The sequence below is a fragment of the Typha latifolia genome, chromosome 10, assembly GCF_019914945.1.
Source record: "Typha latifolia isolate L0001 chromosome 10, TyphaL0001v2, whole genome shotgun sequence".
NCBI lineage: Eukaryota > Viridiplantae > Streptophyta > Magnoliopsida > Poales > Typhaceae > Typha > Typha latifolia.
In genome coordinates this window covers 1,512,655-1,535,081 of record NC_133095.1, presented here as the reverse complement: position 1 = coordinate 1,535,081, position 22,427 = coordinate 1,512,655, and the positions used below count along the sequence as shown (strand labels likewise).

Below are 22,427 nucleotides of genomic sequence, written 5' to 3'. Positions count from 1 at the left end.
TTTTAACATCCAAAAGGTAAAGGCAAGAGCCAAATATTAGGAGCCCACATTAGACCCTTCTTATTACTTTATAGCTTAGGTGTACGACCAGAGAAATATTATTGTGCCTTTCGAAGAGTAACAGTACTACTTCTATATAGTAACAGTACTATTTCAGCCAATATAACCTTGATATGCTTATTGCTCTATCTCTCACAAAGTTATTAAATCAACAAATTATTTTCTCGGCATTGATATCAGATATTATGTAGTGTTACTATTTCCCCTTTCGAGCTCCTCTTTTAGTTAATTTTTTTTTGTAATTAATCTATGCAATAATCAAACTCATTTAAATTTTCTTTTATTTATAGCGTCTAATCTTATTTCTTTTTCTTCTTAGAAAAGTAAGAATTGGGTGGTGTCCCAGTTAAACTTGAGCCGTAGTAATAACTTTTTAGTTGATTGATAATTTATATGAAAAGTAGGAATACTTTTTTAGCCATTTGCATCAAGCTTAAATTTAACCCAGGATCACTATGAGCCCCTTATTCCTCTGTCAATGGTGTCAATAAATAAGTGGAGATGGCTCATGATCATTAATGACTGCCTGTTTAACTAAACAGGCAGTAAAAATATGAGAAACTTACTGCTTTCAATGGTCTTCTTGTACTCTTGGTCTTTGTTTTTTCCTCTTAATTTAATTGACTAGCTCATGAGAACAAGGTCACTTCCAATGAATCTTGGCGTGCAAGCTGTGTCCCATAAGTTTGAAAGAGCTGCACTGCAAAACTTTATATCCATTTACCATATTTAGCAACAAGGAATAAGAAATCCTAGTAATTACGTATATTATTAGGTCACTCACTTTCCTTTTTTTTTTGTTGTTTTGATTCTCATTGTCGTAAAATTCCACAAAACAATATAACAGTTTGGTATCTCTCTCTCTCTCTCTCTCTCTCTCTCTCTCTCTCTCTCTCTCTCTCTCTTTGAGTCATTAATATCCTCTCCTACTCCCACTTGATTTTGAGCTAGAGAGCTAGAGAGAGAGAGAGGAGGTAGCTGACTCCCACCCACTCATTGTTGTAATCATAACACTCTCCACCTCCTCTTTCCTCAACCCTAATTCTCAAACACAGCCGGCCGTTGTCCCACCCTGCAGATTATCTCCCCCACACTATCTTTTCGTACCTCCTCGATCTCCACAAATCAAAAAACAAAACAAAAAAAAAAGAAAAAGATAAAGAGAGGAGGAAAACTCTATCCTTTCACATCTTATAAGTAAATTATATCATCATACATCTCTCTTCCTCACCTCCTCTCTTCTCCTTCTCCCTTTTCATATGTACGTAGACCCCATCTCGCCTTCGGAGATCGGAAAATGTCGGCCCAAATTGCACCGGAGCAAGTCTGCTACGTCCACTGCCACTTCTGCAACACCATCCTCGCGGTACCGATCCTACCTACCTCTCTCGTACTCTTGCTTAATCATGATACTGGCAACGGACTTTAGATCTAGGAACAATCACAAGGTATGATTATATCTATCAGCTCCTCTAGCGGCACACCGGTGATGATCGGCAATTCTTTATGCTTGGGGTTTTGTAAGTATTGCTGCTAGTTTAGAGTTGTTGACTGATTACTAGCACCAAGAGTAATCAGATATTCAATTGTGCTAATTGAATTTTCTTGACATATATGATCTCATCTTCCCCTTCTATAGATAGGCTTTTGGTTAATTTGCGATGTCCCGGTGCCGCCGCAAGGAAGAGTTAAGGGTTTCTTTCTTAGTTATTATTTCTTGAGTTCAATAGGTTATTTAGTTTCTTTCCTACCTCGAGTTTTTGTTTCTTTTTTTGTGAGGTGATCTAATTCATGTTCATGTCCCATGCTTTCTGAGAGTCAAGATAGGATCCACAAGGCTCTTTTTTTTTTTGTATACATAAAATTACAAGCAAGAAATCTTCGTGTGTTTGTTGATAGGGGAAATGGGTATGTGCTTCTTTATTTGTTTTTATCTGATGTTTCTTAATAAAGGACAGCACTTTTGATAATTTTTTGAAGCTACGATAAGATCTAGTACTCTTGGCATTTTTTTTCTTCTTTTTGTTGAGAGAGAGAGAGAGAGAGAGAGAGATCTAATGTACGTCTCTATGGTTTCAAGGTTTCATAATTATGTAATCACTTTCCCACAAGGATTTGTTATAGCTTATACCAAGTACTCTAAAAGGCACAAAGATTTGTTATATTTAGAGGTTTTATAATTATGGTTTCAAGGTATTTAATTTGACTGATAATGTTCTAGTACTCTAAAAGGCACAATGATTTGTTATATCTCATACCAAGTACATATCATTTATATCTATATATTTTTATACATCATAAGATGCCAAGTACATATCATTTATATTTCTTCATGCACCATATGACTACGTTATTTCAAATATTTCTTTCAGTTACTAATACCTTGAATGGCTGGACAATATGCCATAAGATAGCACCAACTAACTAAGCTAAATACACAGTCTCAGTGGAAGAGAGATCATTACACAGTTTTCAACGCAGTCCGGTAACCAGACCTACCTATATGCTTTGAAGATCTAGTTGCTTCTGTCATTTATCTATCTAAAAAGCAAGGTTATCTTTGTTTAATTTATTCCGATCAAGGAAAGTATATCTCTATTTTCTTTTCACTTGGCTATAGAGCTCTTCTTTTCCTTCTGTGTTCTACTTTGCTCATAACGAAGACCATCTCTCTCTCTCTCTCTCTCGTCTTCTTGAGAGGTGCGTAGGTGGGTCCATTCGTCACGTCGTTTTCCTCTCTCTTTTCTTGATGTTGGTATAGCTTTTACCTGCTTTTATTAACTTCGGAGCAGTCAGAGAGGGGGGAGAGAGAGAGGTCAGAATAATGCAGAGAGAAGAGAGAAGCTGGCATGATCCTTTCATCTCAAAAGGATGCTAATTCACTGAACCAATGGTTTTGTGATAAGTTTTTCCTTTTTATTCTCTTCTATAGAGTATATATAGATATATTCCAATATATATGAGTGAGGAGTACAGGGATATTGTAAACATGCATCCCTCTCATTGATGGAGTATTCTACTACTACAGTTCCAAAAGGTTTTGAATTGATCATAAAAGCCGAATAGTGAAGAAAGTGCAACATTCCCTTGTAAACATTATAAGAGAAAAGGAATGCATTCATGGAGCCTTTAACCTTTTCTAATAAATAGACTAGGCTTTTTTGTGTAAACTTTTTCTAAGATATCTTTCCTTTTTTTTTATTATTTATTGTTGTTTCATTTTTGTCTTCTTTCTTCTTCCTGCTCTTCTCCTCTTCCTTCTAAATGGTTAATACTGCATAGGTACATATGAGCTTAAACTTCATAGATCCTTATGAACTACTAATGTCATTGTGATATTCCACAAAACTTTATATATAAGATTTTCCTCTCCTGTGTTACAAATAAAGTTTAATTCTACCTGAGTTGCTATCCATATAATTAGTTTTATTTGGAGAAAAAAATTATTTGTCATCTTCTTAATGCAGGTTAGTGTCCCAAGCAACAGTGTATTCAGCTATGCAACCGTTCGATGTGGACATTGTGCTAATCTTCTGTCTGTGAACATGGGATCTTTGTTTCAAAAACCCACTCTCCAAGATCTTCAGGTTCAAAAGATCTTCTCTCTGTCTCTCTTTCTCTCTCTCTCTGAATTCACAAAGGCTTTTGTATATACTTCGTGTTACTGTGATTAATCAAAAGAGTATATGGTAATTATTTAGGTTTATGTTATGAAACTTATTCTCATTATTCTATGTGCTTATAATATGTTATATAACTCTCTAAGATGAATGAAGTTACTTTTCTTCAGGAAAAAAAATGTATTTCTCTCTCTTATAGTGACTGTTCCCATTACTAATTTCTTCAGTACAGTATACTAGTAGTTCTCGACACTAAACGAATCATTTACTGATTGAAGAAAATGCAGGCTCACAACTTAGGATTTTATGATAACTGTGGGTTATATGAATCATCTTCGAGATGCAACAGAACACCAATGATGTACTCAATGCCTAATAATCAACAGCAAATGCTACCAATGCGCCGTAAGCCTTACTTTTTTTTCGTTATGTTCTTTTGAGTAATTCTTTTTTATTTATGCTCTTTTTAAGCACTCCAAATTAATCCATAATCTTTACCCTTTTCCTCATTACCAGCTCCAGAGAAGCGGCAACGTGTTCCTTCTGCATACAACCGATTTATCAAGTAATTTTCAGTAATTTATCACCTTTGTAATTTCCTTTTCTTTTGAAAAACAAAATCATGTGAGTCGTAATATTCCTTTGATTGTAATAGTTTTCATGTGTTCTTTTCCTCACAGGGAGGAGATACAAAGGATAAAAGCCAACAACCCTGACATTAGCCACAGAGAAGCATTCAGTGCTGCAGCAAAGAATGTGAGTATTCTACTATATATCTTTACAATAAAAATGAAACTTAGGTGGTAAATTAAATAACTCAATATGAGTTAATAAAGCGCATCGGATCTTAATTAGCTACATTAGCATTAAAAAAAATCATAAATGGTGCACCATGGATAAGTTTCAGATCAAAAAGAAACTTCCAAAGAGGAAAAAGGAAGACCAAAAAGTACTTGGATAATACCATTGATGCTGAAAAGAGATCATGATCCCTTAGGTCAATCGGTCATAGATAAAGGACATTTCCTAAACTAGCAGAACATAGGAAAATGTTTGATGTAGAAGGAAACCAATTATGTGGGATAGGAATTTGATGTTGGTGGTGTTCCATCACTAGACTTTACCTTTTCTCCATTCAAGAAATAGAGGTCAATGAGTTTTACTTAGTTCCTTTTCTAGAAGAGCATGCAAAATCTCTAGTCTCAAGTTCTTCATAAGCATCATCATCATCATCATTTTGCGTACCATTTTTTATTATGGCTACTGCAGCTTTTATAAAAGCTATTATTGGGTTTTTCATCAGATTACCAGATTATGATCACATATAATCTGACATATGATCTTTTATACTATCTCAGTTTGCTTCGTGTAACTTGATAAGGTTTAGCGACATTCCCAAATTATTTTTTTATCACGTTATCCCTTACATGCAGTTAATAAGAGGATATGAATACACAATAATAATGTTGCTTAAAAGAATAGAATGCCTAGGAACACGTATGGATTAACATAATAAAATATAGAAAAAGAGGATGAGAATATGAATATGATGCACATCAAATTCAACATTTATACAAGATTTGTGTACTTTTTGCAGGCTATATTAATTATAAAAGTGCTTATTCTATAGGATAAAATGCATGGCTCATCAACCATTTGAAAAAAAAAAAGTTTCATCTAAAATGAAATATAGGTAATTAACTTAGTGAATTTTTTTTATTGAATTTGGGCCATCCACCTAGCTATTTATTGAGATTGTTATCTAGATTCTCCAAGCATGTAAATGATTCAACTATTACTTTGTTCATCCTAGTGGGATTTAACATCTAACTTCTCTAGAATATTGACGAACAATTGTTATATTATTTACAAATATTTGCAGTGGGCACATTTTCCTCACATCCATTTTGGCCTAACCCTTGATGGGGGTAAGCAAACAAAGATGGATGAGGCCATTGCTGCTCCTGGGCTACCAAAAGTTCAAGGTTTCTATTGAGGTGAATTATATATATTGTGACTAGATCGATGCTATTTTATTTGTGTATTGAACTTGTGTTCAACAAGTCAACGTATGATTTCCTCTTGAGAAGAACAATATGTTATGATTCCCCCTTTATATCTTAGATTCTTATTTGATTTGTGACTGTTAGCAACTTTGTAATCTTATGTATCTTTGGACTATAAATCCAATGTGTTAGCTATATACTAGCATTCTTTATCAGCCATTTAAACAAGAAAATTATACATCTTAGATGTTTTGATATAATATAAAAAGATGATCGACTTAGCTTCCAAAACCTTTGAAACCTATGTAGAATAAGAAAAATTATTCTATGTATCAGATAATCTGAAACTAAAGATATGGAACAAAAAGAATCTATGTAAACTCTCACAGATACTATTGATCATAGTATTAGCCAAGGTATTCGCAGTTCTTCGTTCTTTCTAATACTGGAACATGTCAAAGTCTAACGAAAGGTATAAAAACACCGCAACTTGTACATGTAAGCAAAAAGCCAACAAAAGATATATAATAAAGTTCTTAGGTTAGAGGAGGGAGAGAGAGAGAGAGAGAGAGAGAGAGAGAGAGAGAGAGAGAGAGAGAGAGGTGGTGATGAAGTGTCACTATCAACAGTGTTTCAGAATGTGTAAGTGGTGACAGTCACAGGCCGCATCACCTATGCTAACCTTTTCCTCTATCTCTCTCTCTCTTGTTCTTGTTCTGTATTTAATATTGTCTTGGAAATTTTACAAATAACACCCTCTATTTTTGTGCACTAATTTGACGGTATATCAAGAGAACATTCTATTTCTTTCATTTCATTTGATAAATGTCGCAGTTAGACTTTATGCATGCGTGGTGTTTTCTTAGCATGTAAAGAGTAAAAGATATAGAAGTCCACGAGACCAGGAAGGTTCAAAAGATTGGGTGAAAATGATAATAAGGAAACGATAGGGTGTTCTTTGTAATCATCGCACCCCGAGGACGAGGTACGAGTATCTTTGGAAGCGAGGGTCAGAATGCAAAAGGAACCGATAATATTTCGCTATCATATCAGCATATGATATGCCCGAAACCGTTACGGCGATACGCGCGACCGTCTTTTCCGGCACCAAAGTCGCGCTACCTTTTCTCGCTCCACGAACCACTTGCCCTGCACGTGCCTGCTTCTCTACTGAAGAGAGAGAGAGGGATTGGCAGAGGTGAGAGAAGAGTGCATCAAAACACGACAAGCCTCATAAGACTGTCAGACTCCAGATAATTTTTAAAAAAATAATTGATATGATGTAAGCCAGTAATACAGCACCTGTCATACGAAGTAAAAGAACACAATTAATGGATTTTTTATTTTTTTTAAAAAAGAGTTCTTCCCTTTTTCTTCTTTTTACTTTGTAGTATAAGAGGATTATATATATATATATATATATATATATATATCTACCATTAATGAATTCTTTTCTAATCTAGTAACGTTTTTTTAAGATAAAAAGTTAATTTCTTTTAAGAGGAAAAACTAGAATATAGAAGAAGAAAAAAATTACCGTGCCAGCTCTAAAAGTCCAAAAGTGATGAAATAAAGAATAAGTTGTATGTATAATATCACTAATCAAGTGACGCTTCATAGAGCGAGTATCGACAGGACAACCCCTGTCCGTAGAAATCTGAAACGTTACATCAACTTTTGACCCACGTAGAATGTTATTATATATATGCCGTGCCCAAAACATCTAGAACTTCTCTATTTTATTTGTTTGTAAACAAATAAAAACTTTTATTACTCTTTTCTTTTTCTTCATCAACTCCTCCCTTTCGATCTTTTAATTCACTCAGGTGGAGTTATATTTACCTCTTACTCTCGCAGCTTTAAATCCATTTACCAGATGGGTTCATTATAGTTACCACGAGGGGTGACATGACATATCAAAGTGGCAAAGCTAGCTAGCTAGCTATTCTTGTGTTTGATCGGCCTTTGTAGGGTTATCCAAGAAAGCATGGCATCTTCGTCCAAATGGGCCAAAATTTTACTATAAACTTGAAAAAATCTAGCAAATATTAAAGACGATTCATGCACATTGGTTGTCTTAGGGATTTTGTTAATCATTTTTACCTTGAGAGATTTCTGATGCTCATTTCTGTGATCGTATACATGGTAAAATTGTACCTTAATTAGAGTTCAGTTCTCTGGCCCAGAAATTTGAAGCACCAGAACTTATTGTTGGTTGTTGGCAAGCAGCAGCACCACTCAAAGGAAGCATAGCTGAAGTTGTGATCAAATTTGAAGCTGCTAAGGAATAGCACGTACAACAAATGGAGAGGACCCAAGAAAATTACATTTAAGGACATACATATTGTTCTATGTTACATCACACGAGAAAAACATACCACCAACATAAGTGCCAGCGGAAAAGAGATTAGTTCGTGATACTCGCGCTACAGCTACAGCTACAGCTACACCAAAATTGGAATCATAAAAGCCTGAAGGCAAGAACTATAAACGCAGTAGTTGGCATCCCAAGGCATATATAGGCAAATTTGCCTAGGTATCAGAAAATTAAACACGATGATGAAAAATGAAATTATGCTTACCTCTTGCCTTCAAATACACGGCCGTAAGAAGATGAGCAAGAATCTGATAGGTGTGCATCGTTCGCATGAATAACTCAAAGCCAGCTTAACTGGAGACTCTGTCCTACTTTTTTCGCTGCTTATCTCGTCTAACTTTAACAATCCGCCGACCAGATTTGTCACCACCTAGACTGCCCATGGAAAAGCCGCCTCCTGGAGGAACCTCTAAATTGCCAGAAGCTTGGAATGGGGATTGGCCCTGAGGAGCAGGACTTTGAAGGCCACCGAATTGAAAAATGGAAGGTCCACCTGATGGAATTGCTGGAGCACCAAATATTGGAGTAGCAGGTGAGCTGCCTGATTGACCAAATGGCGGGACCACAGGCTGACTATTGTCATCAGCCATGCTATCCTCAACATTCATCTGATCATTTCCCGGAGATCCTGAACCGAAACCCGCATTTAGGGTTGGCATCCCAAACATATGCTGTGGAGTTGAATTCACTGCAGTGCTAGCTGCAGTAAATGAGAATAAGGAACTCGATGGTGCAGCAAACGGAAAAGGTGAGATGCCTGAGGCAGAACTTGATTGCCCAGAAGTAAATACAGTAGATGGAGCTGCATTAGAACCAAAAGTAGTGGGAAGAATAGACGAAGTGGATGGCACTGAGGCAGAGCTGAACAAACTTGTCGTTATTTGAGCAGAGAAAGAGCTAGTGGAAGAGCTGGAAGAACCAGCACTGGCAGAAAAAGAAAATCCAGAGCTTGAACTAAAAGGTTGGGAAACCATAGTTGCTGATCCAAACAGTGAAGCACCAAAACCAGATGAGGAACTCCCCAGTCCAAATGTTGGTGAGGCAGATGAACTAAGCTGGCTTACTGAACTCTCTGACAACTGCTGGATCCCAGTTCCAGATTTAGATGACTGATTTCCAAAGACTGCCTCAGTAGAGGTGCCAAAGTTAACAGCTGTCTGTGAACCATTACAAGCAACAGAAGAGCTTGAACTAGAAGAGTGGGCTGAAGCACTGAACCCAAAAATGCTGTTACCTGTTCTTGAAAACATCAATGATGGTGCAGGAGCAGATTGGCCACCAGCTAAGCTTGAAAATAAAGTTGGTACTGTTGAAGCACCCAAACTGCTTCCTGTGCTCGAAATTGCAGATGATGCTGCTGCAGCAGAGGAACCATTATATGAAGTAGTGAGGTCTGTTGAACTTCTGGCACCTGAGTTTAAAACTGCAGATGTACCTACATTGGTAGCACTATCTATGCCAAATGATGGTAGTTTAGGTGCTTTTGTTTCCATATTTGTAGCAACAGGTTTATCTGATGGCAAAGTTGTCATTTGAGAACCCACCGAAGTACTAGATCCAAATTGAAATGCAGGAACTGTAGGAAATACTGGAACTGCAGGTATGGTAGACAGACCAGAGGAACTGGTAATGCCAGCCATGCTGGTTGAGAATAATGTATTGGCAGGTCTCTCAGAAGATGGCACAACTGAGGCAGCAGAAAACGAAAATATAGGTGACGAAGAATTCAATGAACCATTGGTTAAGCTTGGAGAGGTAGAAGAACCAAAAGCAAGAACAGGAGCGGTAACTGATGACAATGCTGCTGAGGAAACAACATTTTCAGATGATTGCGACAGATCTCTTGTTTTCCGCTTTTCAGCACCTTTATCTGAAGTTGAATCATCCAATCTATTCGATTCGCCAATATTGCTGAAGCATAAAATCGAAGGTTTCAAATGATAGTTAAATATGGGAAATTAGCATGAATATACCAAAGCAAAATTAGCATTCAGCAAACAAATGCATATTTACAATGAGTAAGAAAAGATTAAAATTGTTGCTTTTCCTCAATTCTAAGATCATTGCCTCTGCCTAAAATTATCACAAGTAAACATCCAAAGTAATAGTACTTCACCAAATCCATGTTAGCAAAAGATCTAATTTATAGAAAATTTAGGATTTTACCAAAAAACACTTCTAATTTTTTAACACACTAAAATCGTGAATGTCCCAGGGAAAAAATACTCAATAGTTGCCTTGAAATTCTTCAAAGAGCCCCTTATTAAAAGTATAGGAAATAGAAAGCAATCTATGACTTCTGAGATAATGGATATTTTCAAATAATAGTAAACCATGCTTATTCATAAAGTTATGGTTCTAACCTTGTACCAGCTTTCATGTCAGCTTTGGTGGTGGTTGGCAGAAATGTAGATGTAGGGAATTGCTTGAAGCCAAAAGTAAAACCTGAACCAGCATCGTGTTCACTTTCTTTAACTGGTGCATCTGGTGATGGTCCTGGAATACTAGGCGTAGGAGCTGGCTGTGAATAAGTGCTAGGAGCAGATGCGCCATTGAATGTAAAACCAACGGTATTATCAACATGAGCAGGGCTAACTGAAGACTTCTTGTCAGCCTCACTGAACAAAATTGAACTAGATAAAGGCAAGGTTTTGGGCAATGGCATCTGAGCCCTCTCTGCATTTGCTGTTTCATACATCACGACCTTCTTCTCTGGTATCTTTGACTCAACCCTCTTTCCTGATATCTTTGGCTCAAGTTTATTGACTACAATGTTTACTGGAATAGAAGCCTCTCTCAGAATATTACTATCATCATCCAACTCAAGAGTGTCCTTTAAATGCAAAAAGAAATAAATATACATCAAAACATGCAACGAGAGATAAACCTTACTGAAGAGAGGAGATAATCCTCAATAGGAATTCAAAACAGAATCAAATATCTATCAAACAAATATTACCATACCTCTGGGACAATCATTTGAAAGCCTCGCTTCTCTCCCAGTGGAACGGCAGCAGAATTTGGAAGTTCATCAATATCAGACTTGCCAAGGCTAACACTAGGGGTAGATTTGATGGCATCAACACCAGAGTATTGAGATGTTAAAACTCGTGGTACAGCATGTTCTGAAATATATTTTTCTTTCATCTTATCTTGCTTTCCAGAGAGAGACTCTCTGATGTCCAGAAGAGAGGAACTGCTAGCAAGGTCCAAACTACTTGTCAGAACATTTATACTCCGGGACGGACCACCATCTTTCATCCTCCTGGGTTCATGTCCTAGTGACAAAACTTGTGTTGACTTAGAAGGTGCTTCATTTCTCGAGAAGTCCTTTGGGTCAGATGATTTCTCCTTAGGTGAAGGCGCTAGCTTATCAAGCTGCCTTAGTATTTTTCTGCCCATCTCAGTTGATTGGGATGGTATAGAAGGAACACTATCATTATGTATTCCATTATCTCCACCTTTATTTTCATGATGATATGGATGAGTCTCCTTTGATGGAGATACCATGATAGCCTTCTGGCGAATTCTGCGAATAGGTCCAACAGATCCAATTTCGCTGTCCAAAACAGCACTTCGCCGTTTCAAGGCCTGCTAGAAATGTGCATTAATGTCATTCCCTGCATTATTTTCCTTCTTGAAAATGATATACTAATTTCTATTTCTCATTCTATAAGAAAATGGTCACATTTTTGCAAGCACAGATTTTTCTACTTGGAAATAAAACACAGATAGATGCTTATGCTCAAGGACTTGGTAGTGTCGACATGAGTTCATTTGCCCTTTTCTGATAATACATGAAGTTAGGTCGCTAAATTGATTGTTGGATAATTTTCTCTAAATCGCAAGCTAATAGACAAATAGAGAATGGCAACATACTTATGATAATTTACTTTGGACTCTCAAAAAGGTCAAACAAATGGACATTGAATCTAAATAAGTGGAGATTCTGAAAATTACACAATATATATATGCTTTCAGGGTCCAAAGTCAGCACTTGGTGATATACATTATTTAAGTAATTAGTTCATGGAAAAGCTAAAGATTTAGGGAAATCAGTTATTTAACATTAAGTAGCAAAACAAGCTTGTCCCATAACTCCTACATTATCAAGCAAGAAAATGCCATGCATTGTTATAGAACATAAAATGGGACATCCCAGTGCACGAAGCTCCCACCTAATAGGGTTATAGGGAGGGGAGATGTACGATGCTTTTGCGGAGGTTGTTGTCAAGACTTAGCCCATGACCTCTTGGATTTGAGGACAAGCCTTACCATCATACCAAGTGAAGCCATTTGCTATAAACCTAGTAAATAACAGGTAATGGCATTATTTTTTTAGCATTCTATAATATTAAGATTTCATTATTTGTAAAAACAGAAGGGATCACATAAGATCCAAACTTTTTCTTCTTCTTATATTGTACATAGGCGCTCACAATCATGTCCTTATTGAAGTAAATATGATGTCATAAAGCTCTAAAAAAGTAGAGCATGGAAATAGACTAAAAGTTCAGACAGGCATTGGACTCCTCGTGCACCAACTATGTAATACATATTTAACATTAGGTCAAGAGCAACAACTAGTATTATCAAAAGTCAAAGATCAAATATCATTTTGCAAGATCCATATCAATTAATTCCTGCAAATATAATGTAGAGCTCAAGATGGTCAAAACATAGTCGATGTTCCATAAAAGATGCAATGAACAAAAATTGCCAAAATATGTTTTCACAAAAATATGACATTCTTTCATCTATTAAAAAATTATCTAGTTAAGAATTTAAGTTGCCAAAAAGATAGTCATGCATCTGCTGCGACAACAAGTTATGGGCTATGATTAGGATATCAACAAATTCTAAAATGGTTATCTATATGTATATAACTGTAAGGGGACCCACCACATGCATATAGTTGTAGCCACGTTACTTAAAATTGAATGTTAGGGGTTAAAGTGCTAGCCAAATAGGAAGCTCCTCTTATATATACATTGTATATTGCATATGTTGCGTTGAAAGCCTTCTAACAGACTCTAGCTAGCTCACTTGTTACATGAGGCTGGACACCTATTTTCATATGACATGGAGGGGCACCCAGTTTGAGAGACAAATTTCACGAGCTCTTCTGCTTAACTTTCTCTTCCGTTAATTCATTGCCCTTGTTCGGTTCTGAGCCTTAACTTTTTTTATATATGCATACATGTGTTACTGATTATATGTACATGAAAGAAAATACATGTGCATAATGTAAGGCACACAACTATAGATTCTTCAAATAAGACAAATGACGTTAGCTTTAGGATTGAAGAATGCCTACCTGCCTGCCACTAGAAACCATACTTGTTGGTGGTGTCTGATAAGTTGACCATGGGACTGCATAGACATCTTTGGAAGAAGGTGAAGCCTATACAACAACAAAACAAAATTAATCAAACCTTTTATCCAAGCCTATTTTTATAATTTTATTTACAATAGTTCTCTGAGGTTCTGCATAGTGGAACTTCTTTCACTTTCAAGCCTGGTAAGCCGAAAAGGGAAAGAAGCTCACATACTAGGAAAGAACCTAGTAAAGAAGCGCAGCTAGAGGAAATAAAGTAGTAGACCTTAAAATATGGAGAACGAGACATCCTATAAATTGCCGATCTTCCTCGAGATTTTGGAGTCATATAGCCATTTTCAGAAACCTCAGGAAGTCCAGAAGTGCGTATGGTTGATCTTGGAACAAGTGATGCCCCAGATAATTTTGTTGCATACACTTCACTGCTTGCACCTGCCGTGCCCTCATGAAACACACGGCTCCGCAAACTAATAGGTGAAGGGGAACCTTTTAAAGATCTAGCACCCATATATGCTTTTGCAAGTTCGGCAGGCGAAGCAGATTCCTCCTCAGGAATCTGCAATATATGGTCAGTAACGATATGAACAATGGAGCTAAACCGGAACAATCAAGAGGACTACTGGAAACTAAGCATAGAAAAACTTCAGATATAAAGAGAATGTAAACTAATATATAGTCTGTACAAAAGTCCTAGATTTCCTTTTTAGATTATACTGATTCAATACTCTAGAAAGGCATCTGAAACATATAAATCACATATTCTATAGTGTTGCTTGATCATAAGTGATAGCTCCTAACTATGTTTATCAAATTGGCATATACACATGACTGAGGAATGTTATTGATTCCTGGGGTCTGGGAAAGTAAACAAGAGAAATTGGAATAGTGCCGACGATTGTGCATCAACATCAGGTATGTTAATCTTAAGTTATCTTATTGACCATAACTCATCAATATCTAGGCAAGAAGCTTTCAGATATTTAAGAAGCATTAACAAGTTGTTATCTATATGGATCCCATATACATTTCAAAATATTAGTCTCTTACAGCTGCACTGCCTCCAGGATGTAAGAACTTTCCATGTAATTCACCTGCCGAAACATTTAATGCATCCTTGATCACATTATTGGGAGCTGGATATGACACATTTGATTCAACAGTTCTTGAGCGCAATAATTCTGTCAAATGGTCAAACTCAGCCCTGTATAATAATAATAATAACAGACCGTTAGATAAAGTTCATCCTAATTGACAAGATAACAAACAAAAGGATTGAAGTATATAAAAAATTTAAAACAAAAGGAAAATAGAAGAGATAGGGAAAGAAGATGACAGACAAATTAATACCCCACTGAATTGATTCTAAGCAAAACTTGGCAAAAAGTAAGTAGAGATGTAAAAGCAGTACTAAGTATGTAACGAAAGAAGCCTTAGAACTTGAAATTATTAAGCAAAGTACGAAGATAGCAAAAGGGGATCGAGAAAAGAGGATCTGAGAGGAGGTTTTCTAAATCAGAAAGCTCGTACAAGGATCCCACCTCCCAAAAAAAATTTCAGCTGGACAGATGGTATCATGAGATGTTTAACATTCATATACTTAGCACTATTAATTTGGAAATAATAACTTAGCAGTATTAATGTTGCATAGATACTTATAAGAAAGATTATAATCTAGAAGATTGTGAAGAAAACTACTGCAGATACTTTCCTTGTAAATGTCTTATGCTTCAATAACTGCTCAAATTCGGAGATACTCTTGTCATCAGAAGCACTTGTGAGGTTGTTTCCATCCATAGCCCCACTATCCAAAACTTCAGATGATGGCTTCTGCATGTAACAATTCCAAACAGCATTACAGAAAATATATAATGTAAAAAACAAATCAAGTATACAAGCTTAGAAAAATGATGTGAAGAACAAATCAAGAATAAAGACTTTACACGGTTGGGAACGGAAAGATGAAACCAGGCCCTTTTATTGTCAAGAAAACAAAGATTTATCACAGGGAAGAAAGAGAGTCTTAAAATCAATTAGCAGATTAGCAGATACATAGCTTGCACGTTTGCGCTGAACTCAACTGCCCGGTAGTTTAAAGAGTATGACATAAATGGTTGGAATGCCAATGATAAAGCAAGAGCAACCAAGTTCTTAAACAGACCCATGAAGAACATTAATAATGTCAGGTGGTGGAACACTACCTAGATATACATCTGCCACTCAAATAGGAAACACAATTGCATCCATGCTTATCAGCCTCATAATTCAATACTACGTCTTCAAACATAAGGCTGTATTTAATTCTAATGTTAACTGAAAAAAGTTCACCTCATATTCAATAATGCCCAAGAGAACAAAAATTTAGAGTCGAATTCATAAGAATCAAGATTTTCTGATGATGAGAGAAGATAAATCATTCCTCTCTAATATAAGATGCACCTTCTACACATCTGTGAAGAAATTCTAAAGCCACAATAATACCTGAGAAAAGTTACCCCCACAATGTGAGAACATTTACCAGAAAAGAGAGACAAAGAGGCCAGAAAAATAAACTAGGGGCAGCAAGAAATAGAACAACCTCTTCTGAATTCTGATTAAGGTGCTAGATAATGGGTTCATGAGACGCTAAGTTGCATTACACAAGGAAGTTAGCCACGATAGCAATGATGCTCATCAGGATGGAAAATAATGTATACCCAATTAGAGGCTTCTAACGCTTCTCTGACAGATTTGACTATAAGATTCAGATGGTGTACACTAACAATGCAAGCAACATCATATAAAGGACCTCCTAGGTTTTGCTTAGATTCACACACAATCTACACTAAAATTCCAGAAAGCTTAACGATGCAATTCTCTCTTTAACAAAGAAATGACACTAATATATCATGCTTCCTGTACTCTAGAACATATTTTGCTATGCATGTGAAGTCAAGACTCTTGAGTATGTTGATGTAAGATTCGTCACTCCCACAAAGTTGTGAGACAATATGATCAATGATAACAGTGTAATAACTTCTTAGAAGTGGAAAGGGTTAACCATTAAAATCTGTTTAGAAACCTGCCAATTGTCCTTTTAAGGAAATCAAATAATGAAGTAAATTTGGTTTACAACCAGTCATTCTCAGTGCAAAGCAGGAAATTCTATAGTGGTGAAAAAGCAAATGAAGGTTACACACCTTTCCAAACAAATTTGCTATATGTCTAAACCAGGAGCATAGATATAATGTACAAAGAAGGCCCAAAACAGGTCATCCAGAACCCATTGAAAAACATTTATGCAATATTGCAATTACAACTCAATGAGATTAATTTGCAAAGTAGTGCCTTGGATGAAAAGGAACGAATAAAAATAGCACCCATAAAGAAAAGCGTACTGGATTATGCTAAGGAAAGATATCAATATCTGTGGTAATTTTCAAACTCATAAATAAATACATTATCTAAATTCATTTAATTATCTCTACTTACCAAATAAGTAATTCCAGGAGATTCCTGATTGGACTGAAGATTTTGCCCAGTAAGGGCAATGCCTTCTTCTTGATTAGACTGATGATTTTGCCCTGCACGGCCAATGCCTTCTTCTTGATTAGACAGATGATTTTGCCCTGTAAGCGTGAAGCATGCTTCCTGATTGGACTGGAGATTTTGCCCTGTAAGCATAATGAATCAGAGACTATACATTTGATAAAAAATTTGAGATATTGCAGAAACTGAAAGTAGCTAAAAGATCACCCAGGGTTCTGGAACATAACGAAGAAAATAACGGTAGAGGTTTATGTCCAATTAATTGGTCGATTACATAAATCATTTCCCCATTCAGCAATATCTTAGGAAACTATCTCCATCATAAAAAGTTTAAAAAGGAAAAGAGTAATAAAGAAAGCTTAGCATGGAAAATAATTTAAAAAAGAGTAAGAAAATATTTAAAAAGGAAAAATAACTTGAAGGCCAGCTCGAGGACCAAAAGGATTACATTTCTCACAAAGTTTTATCCTTTTTTGTCAGAGAGGTGAAATTAATCTCTCCCAGAAATCATCAAATAAGTTCCAAACAATTCCAGTAATATTTCAAGCAAGCAAGCAAACAAACACATGAAGCAAATTTAAATTAAAAGCAATGCCTCCAGTAGACCGAAGATCAGAGAATCAACCAAATATACATAGCTATACCAAAAACCCTAGCCAACCACAAAAAACCCTAATCGAACCCAACCACCGAAACAGCACAACAAGCGGCTAGAATCAAGGGGAAATCCCAACCTGGAGTCGCCTGCGGCGGCGCCGGAAGCCGCTTGCGGAATACGGAGGAGAAGAGCCTGGAGGCACCACTCGCGATGAATCGCGACGCGGGATCCACTACCTTCGACAACCACCCGTTACCGCCGGACACCGCCGGAACCCTAAGTCCTCGAGCCGCCTCCACCGGCCTGTGGTACGGCGTCACCGACGCCCTCGCTGGACGCCTCCGGATCTTGCCCCCGATTCCTCCCCCTTCGTAGGCCCCCGTCGCCATGGAAGAAGCGAAGCGAAGCTAAGCTAAGCGAGGAGAGATAGAGAGGAGAGCGAGAGAGAGAGAGAGGTGGAATCGAGAGGGAGAAGAAACGCTCGGGGTTTGGGTTCTCCCTCGCGCAGTTGAGAGGAAAAGAGAGCGAAAGTGTAGGTCGAAGAGAGGGTTGGGAGAATAAGATGGAGAGGGAGGTCGCGAAACTCGCGTATAGTATCCGCCGTCGTATAGCTTCTATCCTGCGTATAAAGTACGTATATCTCCTCAACGCACCAATCACTTAAAACTTACGCGAATATGCGAACAAAGGTGTACCTTTCTGGCTTTCCTCGTGGCTTCGTCGCTGGGTCTTATTTCGAGTACACACTCCGGTGTAACTAAGATTTGGACCCTTTTTGCGACGCGATGGGATGACTACCAGTATGCTTACCACCTCCCATCGAGCAAGTTGAATATAGAAAGCACGGAACTGATCAGACGGTCAGGATTTCGAGATTGAAAGGATCGGACGGACAGTGCTGGTTTGGAGTTGGGTGTAATTTAGTATCGGGATTTGGGGTTTTTATTTTACGGCCTCTATGCGCGGTGCGGTAAAATTTGGGCGTCGCGCGCATGCGGGGAAAAAGGTTTTGAATTAGATGGGTGGTTGGCGGGGACGAAAATTTTCGTGCGCCCGCTCGATGAGCAGCAGGAGAGGATTGGACGGCCGAGATTGTATATGGACTGAGGGGTATATTTGTCAACATATGACAAGGAATCTTGCAGCAAGATTTGTTACTTTATTAAGAAAGGAAAATCTTTGAATACTTCCTCTTTTAAGATTTCTCAGACGTTGCATGGGAACCACCCAAATACCTGGTTATTGTGGATCTATTTATTGTTTATTAAATTATTACCGAATAATGCTTTTGATCACATTCTCATAATCTCAATCTTTCGAAGTACTTATTATCCTCAGAAATCCTCGGAAACTTTTGATACATGTTCTACTTCCAAATCTGACAATATTCGGTTACAGAGCCAGGAAAACATCAGAATTTCATTTAGTAATTGGATTATCCAACTGGGAGTGGGAGTAGAACACTGCAATCTCACGAGTGACAAATTTTATCAGCAGAATCAGAATATGTTAAGAGTTGGAGACTGAGGAGCTTCTCAACGAAAATGCATAATATCAACTCAAGAACATTCTCTCTCTTTTCAACAACCATTTTGTTTGGAGTACAGAATGAGCTAAATCATGTTTGCCTTCTCTATTTAGACCACAAAAGACAGTTCTGAAATTAATTGCACTGGGAATGATTTCACTATCTAACATTTCATGGAGAAGTTGCAATCCATCTTCAGACCTGCCTGCTTTGCAAAGACATGTCATGAACATTGAATAAGTTTCAAAGTCAGGATATGGGCCTTTCAGTTTCATGCGCTGAAAGATACTCCATGCATCTGAAATCATACCCATGTTCATGTAACCACGAATCAACGCCGAATAAGTAACAACTGTTGGCTCACAGCCATTTTCTCTCATATTCTTAAATATTTCTACTGCCTTTCCGATCTCTTTCTCTCGGCAGAAATGAACGATTAGAGCAGTTTGTATATGGGTAGTTTGTGGAAGACCTACATTTTTCATTTCTTCCAACTTGTTTAAGGCCTCTTCCAAGTGACCGCCTCTTAATAATGCATGGACGATACTGCCATAGATATACTGATCTAAGGTGCATCCAATTTTGTCAATCTCGTTTACCAAAGTGAGAGCTTCCTCTATTCTCCTTGCTCTGCATAATGACTTAATGAGCAATGAAAAACCAAGCTGTGTTGTGAATCCTCTTTTACAAAGAGATATAACTGATCTTCTAGCTTCCTCTATCTTTCCCAGTTCACATAGTGAAGAAAGATAGACTTCGACCATCTCTCTATCTGGCATATATCCAGCATGGCTCATTTCTTGGAATATCTTGATGGCGTCATCTATCTTTCGACCCTTCTTGCCACATAGGAACACTATCATATATTTATAAGTACTACCATTTGGCTGATAACCTTCACTCTTCATCTCCTTAAATGTTTTCAGAGCAAGCTCTGTCAGTCCTGCTTGACCATATTGAGCTATAATGATAGTCCACGTGTTCGATGTCACAGGGCAGTCCTTTCTCCTCATTTCTTGATAGAGATGTCTCATGTGCTTGAAATCTTTTGCGCTACCAGCAAGTTTAATGGCCATGTTGTAGGTTTCTGCAGTGTGCTTGTAACCAGGTTGTTTCCCTATCCATGAAAAAAAAATCAAAGCAGCTCGACTGTGTCTCTGACAATTCTTCAGAATAGCCTCTACAATCTCTGGTGTAAAATGAATCATGCTCCTCTCCAAATCTTCTTGCTTTGACCTCCAGTCATTTGAAGATGATAGAGTTCTGGATATTCCTTTAAGATCTTTTTCTTTAAATCCATTTGTTGTTTGAATGGTGTTGATGTCCTCAGGGAATGAGGGACTTGAAACCTTGTGATCTTCATCAGAAATATGATCAATTTCCTGGTGAATCTGTTCATTTTCCAGGCTATCAACTTTAAATAATCTCATTATCTTTTCCACTTCCTTAACTTTCTCTAAATCACAATTTCTATTGAGTGATGTTATAACTAAACGAAAAATTTCATCTGTGGCATTTAAATTAGAATGTGACATTTCTTTTAGAAGCTTCAAAGCCTCTCTGGGTTTAGAAGCCTTACAAAGTTCCTTGATAAACACTGTGTAAGCCTTCCATGTGGGCCTCAAGCCTTTCTTCTTCATGCCCTCAAAAACACTCCATGCTTCAGATATATGCCCATGACGAACATGACCAGCAACCACAGCTGTAATCGCCACGATATCAGGTTCTATACCACTTTTTATCATATCCTCATACAGCTCACAGGCTTTTCTGTATTGATCAGACCTGAAGAGATGCTGCATAATCTGAGTATAAGAAGATAGCATCGGCAGGCATCCAGACTCTTTCATATCATGTAACAACTCTAGTGCCTTTGTGAAGTCACCTTCCCTTAAGAACCCATCAATGAGAAATCCATAATCCTTGATGTCCACAGATGAATTGTTCTTCATGCTGTCCACGAACTCTTTAGCATCAATCATCCTTCCAGCTCTACAAAATCCTCTCAACACGATTTCATAGGCTTCGGTGTCAACCAAAATATTTTTCTTCTTCATCTCCTCAAATACCTGTAGGGCTTCTTTGATATTCCCTGAACTGCAAAAACTCTTCAAGGTTTGCATATAAGCCTTGCTCTCTGAGACCATGGCAATTTCAATCATGTCATCTCTCACTAACCTAATGGATTCTGTATCATCTGATCTAACCAAGCAACTCATGAGCATTTGGTATTGGTGGACATCAACTGGCATATTTTTAGAGACCATTTCTTTGTAGAACTCCATTGCCAACTCAGACTTCCTTGCATTACACAAAGCTCGAAGGATTGTTTTGTACACTCTACTGTCTAGTTCACAGCCTGATTTCTTCATTAAATCAAAGGTTCGGAGAGTCTTGCCTACATGTCCAGCCTTCCCATAATGTGAGATTACAATCGTCCATGTCTTGATGTCCTTTGAACACAACTCATCATCCATTTCTTCCATCAACTTCTCCACCAAATCAAAATTTTCGGCCTCACCAGCTATGTATATCATGGTATTATAAGTCTGCGTCGTGTGGCAAAAGTCCGGTTGGAGCTTCACCCAATTGAAGAATCGAAGAGCCAGGTGGCCCACCTTGAAGCACCTCTTTAGAACATTCTCTACAATCTCCGAGCTGAACGACAAACCCAACTTGTTTAACCGGTGCTCCATGCAAATTCCACGGTTCTCCGCCCTCACGATCTCTGTAACTTTCTGTACAATTGGGCTAACATCTACAGGATGGCAACTGCCCACATGGGTTTGTTCTGAAACAGCTTTTTGGAATCTCGGCTGCTTAGCATCTGAAATACTCTTACTCTCTTGGGCAATTTGGCAAGCAGGAGGGGTGCACCTTGGAAGGACGTCTCTGTCCTCTCTAGGGAGTGAAACACTTGAGGAGTAGTCATCATTTGCTTGGTCTTTTACTCCTACTATCTCTGTGATAGTTTGGTAGAGGGAAGGAGGGCTGGGTTCCTTTAGGCTGGCATTTTTGGAGGCTGAGGTTTTGCGCGACGGGCGAGTTTTGGAGGACTTAAAGCGAAGGGAAGGAAGATGAAAGGGAGTGGAAAGCGACGATAAGTGCTTGATTAAATTCCTCATTGCATCTCTTGTATCAATTGGAGGGAGGCGAAGCAGATTACCGTTGGGCCGTGCCGTTGAGAAGGAAACGGAGGGAGCCGAGCTTCTCAAGTACGATTGGATCCCTCGCACTCTTTTGGCGCTTTTAGGCCTTGGGCACGACGAAGTCGGTGACTGACGAGCACCATCGCCGATTCTTTCAATGAAACGTGTCAGTTCCTTAGAAGAATAATGTCGGCTTATATCCGGAAACGCCGGATTTATTTCGTGG

General features: G+C 37.8%; 3 protein-coding genes across 11 annotated transcripts; 1 reads left to right on the top strand and 2 right to left on the bottom strand.

Moving 5' to 3' along the window:
• Positions 1–1,020: 1,020 nt before the first annotated feature.
• Positions 1,021–5,883, top strand: LOC140796908 (protein YABBY 2-like). 7 transcript variants are annotated; one of them, XM_073150103.1, is made up of 6 exons: positions 1,021–1,426; positions 3,528–3,647; positions 3,968–4,085; positions 4,197–4,245; positions 4,361–4,436; positions 5,563–5,883. In XM_073150103.1, exons 1-6 carry the CDS (start codon positions 1,358–1,360, stop codon positions 5,674–5,676), a joined length of 546 nt encoding a protein of 181 aa, XP_073006204.1. In that variant the 5' UTR covers positions 1,021–1,357; the 3' UTR covers positions 5,677–5,883. The 7 variants fall into 7 exon arrangements, with proteins under 7 accessions (XP_073006204.1, XP_073006203.1, XP_073006209.1 ...); XM_073150102.1 differs by having other exon boundaries at positions 1,024–1,426; positions 3,959–4,085; XM_073150108.1 differs by lacking the exon at positions 1,021–1,426 and adding an exon at positions 1,504–1,580.
• Positions 5,884–7,981: 2,098 nt separating this feature from the next.
• On the bottom strand, positions 7,982–18,058 carry LOC140796907 (uncharacterized). Of its 3 annotated transcripts, XR_012110555.1 has the most exons (10): positions 17,661–18,058; positions 16,870–17,051; positions 15,112–15,228; positions 14,449–14,604; positions 13,667–13,957; positions 13,381–13,467; positions 11,028–11,657; positions 10,427–10,896; positions 8,269–9,974; positions 7,982–8,130 (listed from the first exon to the last, which is right to left on the bottom strand). XR_012110555.1 is itself a non-coding variant. In XM_073150100.1 (9 exons), exons 1-9 carry the CDS (start codon positions 17,911–17,913, stop codon positions 8,372–8,374), a joined length of 3,789 nt encoding a protein of 1,262 aa, XP_073006201.1. In that variant the 5' UTR covers positions 17,914–18,058; the 3' UTR covers positions 7,982–8,371. The 3 variants fall into 3 exon arrangements, 2 of the variants coding, with proteins under 2 accessions (XP_073006201.1, XP_073006202.1); XM_073150100.1 differs by having other exon boundaries at positions 7,982–9,974; XM_073150101.1 differs by having other exon boundaries at positions 7,982–9,974; positions 11,028–11,654.
• Positions 18,059–18,980: 922 nt separating this feature from the next.
• On the bottom strand, positions 18,981–22,407 carry LOC140796950 (putative pentatricopeptide repeat-containing protein At5g06400, mitochondrial). Its single transcript, XM_073150171.1, has one exon. It carries the CDS (start codon positions 22,175–22,177, stop codon positions 19,079–19,081), a length of 3,099 nt encoding a protein of 1,032 aa, XP_073006272.1. The 5' UTR covers positions 22,178–22,407; the 3' UTR covers positions 18,981–19,078.
• Between the last annotated feature and the right edge of the window lie 20 nt (positions 22,408–22,427).